General features: G+C 50.7%; 1 protein-coding gene across 1 annotated transcript in view; it reads right to left on the minus strand.

Annotated features, from left to right (window-relative positions):
• SIGLEC11 (sialic acid binding Ig like lectin 11) overlaps positions 1-1,459 on the minus strand; it is a 19,900-nt gene extending 18,441 nt beyond the window's left edge. The window contains exons 1-2 of the mRNA XM_077747142.1: positions 1,441-1,459; positions 1,004-1,246 (exon numbers count right to left, since the gene is read on the minus strand). Of these exons, the coding sequence (XP_077603268.1) occupies positions 1,004-1,246; positions 1,441-1,459 (262 nt within the window). The remainder of the gene's footprint in view (positions 1-1,003; positions 1,247-1,440) is intronic.
• Between the last annotated feature and the right edge of the window lie 2,535 nt (positions 1,460-3,994).

The raw sequence follows: 3,994 nt of genomic DNA on the forward strand, positions 1-3,994 counted from the left end.
AGCGGGGCGATGGCACACCCAGCGCTCAGAATCCCTCACAGTTCAGTACCGAAGAGGTGGTGCATCTCCATAGCTGCTTTCAGCCAGCGCACTTCAGCTCCCTTCTGCGTTCTTCTCGCAACCAGGATGTAGTTCATAATATGAAAATGATTTAGGCGCGCCTGGGTGCCTCAGTCAGTGAAGCATCTGCCTCCGGATTTCAGCTCAGGTCATGATCTCCCGGTTTGTGAGTTTGAACCCTACATGGGGCTCTGTGCTAACAGTGTGGAGTCTACCTGGGATTCTCTCTCTCCCCCTCTCTCTGCCCCTCCCCCTCCCCACTTTCTCAAGTAAACTTAAAAAAAAAAGAAGAAAATGATTTATTTACTTGTCTAATTATTCCACTGACCCAGACACAGGGTNTGCCTGCCCTCCACCATGCAAAGGGACTGGGTTTATTCTTCCAAGTGTAATGCAGAGGAGAAGCCTCCAGGCTGAGACTCAGAATCATTGGACTCTATTCAGAGATCCTCCTAGAGGGTAGAAATGTAGCTTTAGCGATACACTACCCTGCTCTGGTCCTCAGTTTTCTCTCCTGTAAAATGGGAATTTGTAACAATTGATTTAACAAACATACCAGGCCCCTTCTAAATGCTTTACAGATATCAGCTCGTTGAATGCTCACGACAACCCTGTGCAGTTTCCTCTGCTATTTTCCCATTTTATAGCAAAGGAAACTGAGGCACAGAGAGGGTAAGCAAGCTGCCCGAGGTCACACAGCTGGCTGGGGGCGGGGCTGTCCCGCGCTGCACCTGCCTCTAAGCCCTAGGCGAGGAGGCTGTCCCATAGTGACAGGGCCTGACGGTGGTTGCTTGTCTGGCCTCCCCACTGGGGTGCGAGCTCTGGGAGCGGCGACCCCGTCTGGGATACAAAGAGAGGCATTGGGTGAACGCTCTTGAATGAAGAAGGGAGGCGCGGGGCGCAGGACGGCCGCCTCCCCCGCTGACCCCCCAGGCCCTCCCACCGCGCTCTACTCGGGGACCTATATTCGCGGCAGCGCCTCCAGTCCCAGCAAACGGGATCCTCTGGGCGATGCTGGACCAGAAAGAAACCGGGGCCTGGAAGGTCCGACGGCGCCGAGCCCGCTCGCGGCGGGGCACGGGCGCCACCTGGCGGCGGAGTCCCGCCAGCACCGCGCCCCCAGGAGCCGGGGATTTGCCCTGGGCGAGCTGGGACCGCGTCTGGAAGGCAGAGGCTCTCTGAACGTCTGGAAAAAAGTGCGAAGCTGGGCGCCGTCTATTGGCTTCCAGACCTTTCTGACCGCGATGCACAGCAAAAAATCATTTCACGTCAACAGGGCTTCCGGAAATGCCACCCTGTACGTCATGATTTTTAAAATATACTGTTACTATCTTTAAATGCTGGTCAGAATCCTTTAAATTGATTCCTTCACCTTCTAACAGGTGCCCTGCTGCCCCATGGTCTCCCCAGCTCTCAAAGAAAGATTATGATGGAGCAAAGGTGAGCACCCAGGCCGGACTCCCTCCAGACCCCGGGTGATCTCTCTCTGTGTTGTGCCGCCTCCAGGGTCCCTGCCTGCTATCCCTGACTTGCTGGCAAGGAACCTGAGTTCAGAGAGGTGAAGACACTTGTTCAAGTCTGCACAGCTCGGTTGTGCGGTGCCAGGTTCAGCCTCACTTCTAGAGGAGAAAAACCACTACATGCTCCTAATTTCACTGTGGAGTAAAGCTTAATTTAGTCTTTTCTCGGTTTCAGCCCACACGACTGAGCTGCCGTTTTCCTGTAACGTACAATGGAAACGAAACGCATCGCAAAGCCGGCCTGAGATTCATTATGTAACAAAATGAATCTGAGGTGGAGATAAAGAGTCTGTGTTTATTCTCCATTGTGCAAACAAACCCACTTAAACATATGTAAAGGCGGCAAGTAAAATATGAACATCATCTTCTAGGCAGCAGTCGGCAGGGACTGTCCAGGCCAAAGTCCTCGGGTATGCCAGAATCTGAGACAGGAGTTAGCACGGAAATGCTAGGTGAACTTGAACCTAGACCTTGACATTTGCATTTTTCCTGCCAGCTGGCAACCAGCGGTCAGGAGAGCTTCACACTAAGTTCAGGCTCTGAGGGTCCCTGGCCTCCAGCTGTGAGTCCTGGGGGTGCAGTGGGGGGATGTGGGAGTGGGTGGGTGGGGGGTGAACATCCTCAGGAAGTCTCAGCTGCGGCCACAGCTTCTCAGAGATGTATTTTTCTTGTTTTGTTTTTTAAAGCTTATTTATTTATTTTGAGAGAGACAGAATGCAGGCAGGGGAGAGAGTGCAGGCAAAGAGAGAGAGAGAGAGGGAGAATCCCAAGCAGGCTCCGCAGTGTCAGCTCAGAGCCTGACTCAGGGCTCACACTCACAAACTGTGACATGATCTGAGCCGAAACCAAGAGCTGGACACTTAACTGACTGAGCCACTCAGGTGTCCCGACTTGTCTTTTTCTTAACCTTGCTCTGCTCAGCACGGAGAGATGAAGGGTAATGAAAAGCCTTGGGTCACCCAAAAGGGGCTTCTACAAGAGGAGCCTCACCACAATGAATTGGGGTCCTATATGAGTTTCCTAGGACTTCTGAAACGAAGTACCGCAAACCTAGTCACTTAAAACAACAGAAAATCCTTCTCTCAGTGTGCCTGGGTGGCTCAGTCCATTAAGCATCTGACTTCAGCTTGGGTCATGATCTCACAGGTCATGGGTTTGAGCCCCGCATTGGATTCTCTGCTGTCAGCGCAGAGCCCACTTCAGATCCTCTGGTCTCTTCTTTCTCTGCCCCTCCCCCACATGCTTGCACACGCACGCATGCTCTCTCTCTCAAAAATAAAATAAGCATACAAAAACTATTACAAAATTAATAATAAACCTTAGAAAAAGAAAGAAAAGAAAATTCTTCTCTCAGAGTTCTAGAGGCCAGAAGTCTGCAAACAGTTGTGGGGGGTTGGAATTCATTGTTAAATAAATAAGTAAGTAAGTAAATAAATAAATAGATAAATAAAATAAGGGGCTCCTGGGTGGCTCAGTCAGTTAAGGGTCTGACTTCAGCTCAGGCCACGATCTCACAGTTCATGAGTTTGAGCCCTGCGTCAGGCTCTGTGCTGACAGCTCAGAGCCTGGAGCCTGCTTTAGATTCTGTGTCTTCCTCGCTTTCTGCCCCTCCCCCACTCATTCTCTCCCTCCCTCTCTTTCTCTCAAAAATAACCATTAAACAAGCGTCAATGAAATAAATAAATAAAATAAGGTAAAGTAAAATAAACAGTCATCAGGGCTACTTCCTCCTGAGGTTCTGGGGGAAAAGATGCTCGCTTGCCTCTTACAGCTCCTAGTGGCCCAGGCCTCCCGGACCACCCCGGCCTCTGCCTCTGTGGTCACATGACCTCTCTTCTCTGACAGTCTCTCTTCTGTCTCTGATAAGGACACTTGCCTATGGGTTTAGAGCCCGTATCTGCATTTTTTTTTTCCAAATGTGGTCCTGTTCATAGGTCCCCAGGGGTGCGTTAGGAGGTGGGCATATTTGTGGAGGGCCATTATTCAACCTTCTACAGACCCCAAGGATGATAAAGCATCAAGGGTGAACAAGGAGTAAACTAATTCCTCCAACTGATGGAATTCAAGTGTCAAAGAAAAACAAATGGGGGTCAGGGGCACCTGGGTGGCTCAGTCGGTTGAGCATCCAACTTCAGCTCAGGTCACGATCTCACAGTTTGTGAGTTCAAGACCCTCATTGGGTTTGCAGCTGTCAGCGCAGAGCCTGCTTCAGATCCTCTGTCCCCTTTTCTCTCTCTCTCAAAAGTAAATAAACATTTTTTTAAATGTTTTTAGTTTATTTTTGAGAGAGACAGAGACAGTGTGAAGGGGGCGGGTGTCAGAGAGAGAGGGAGACACAGAATCCGAAACAGGCTGCAGGCCCTGAGCTGTCAGCACAGAGCCCGACACGGGGCTCGAACCCACGAACCGTGAGA

Source organism: Crocuta crocuta, unplaced genomic scaffold (assembly GCF_008692635.1).
Source record: "Crocuta crocuta isolate KB4526 unplaced genomic scaffold, BGI_CrCroc_1.0 scaffold334, whole genome shotgun sequence".
In the NCBI taxonomy this organism is placed as follows: domain Eukaryota; kingdom Metazoa; phylum Chordata; class Mammalia; order Carnivora; family Hyaenidae; genus Crocuta; species Crocuta crocuta.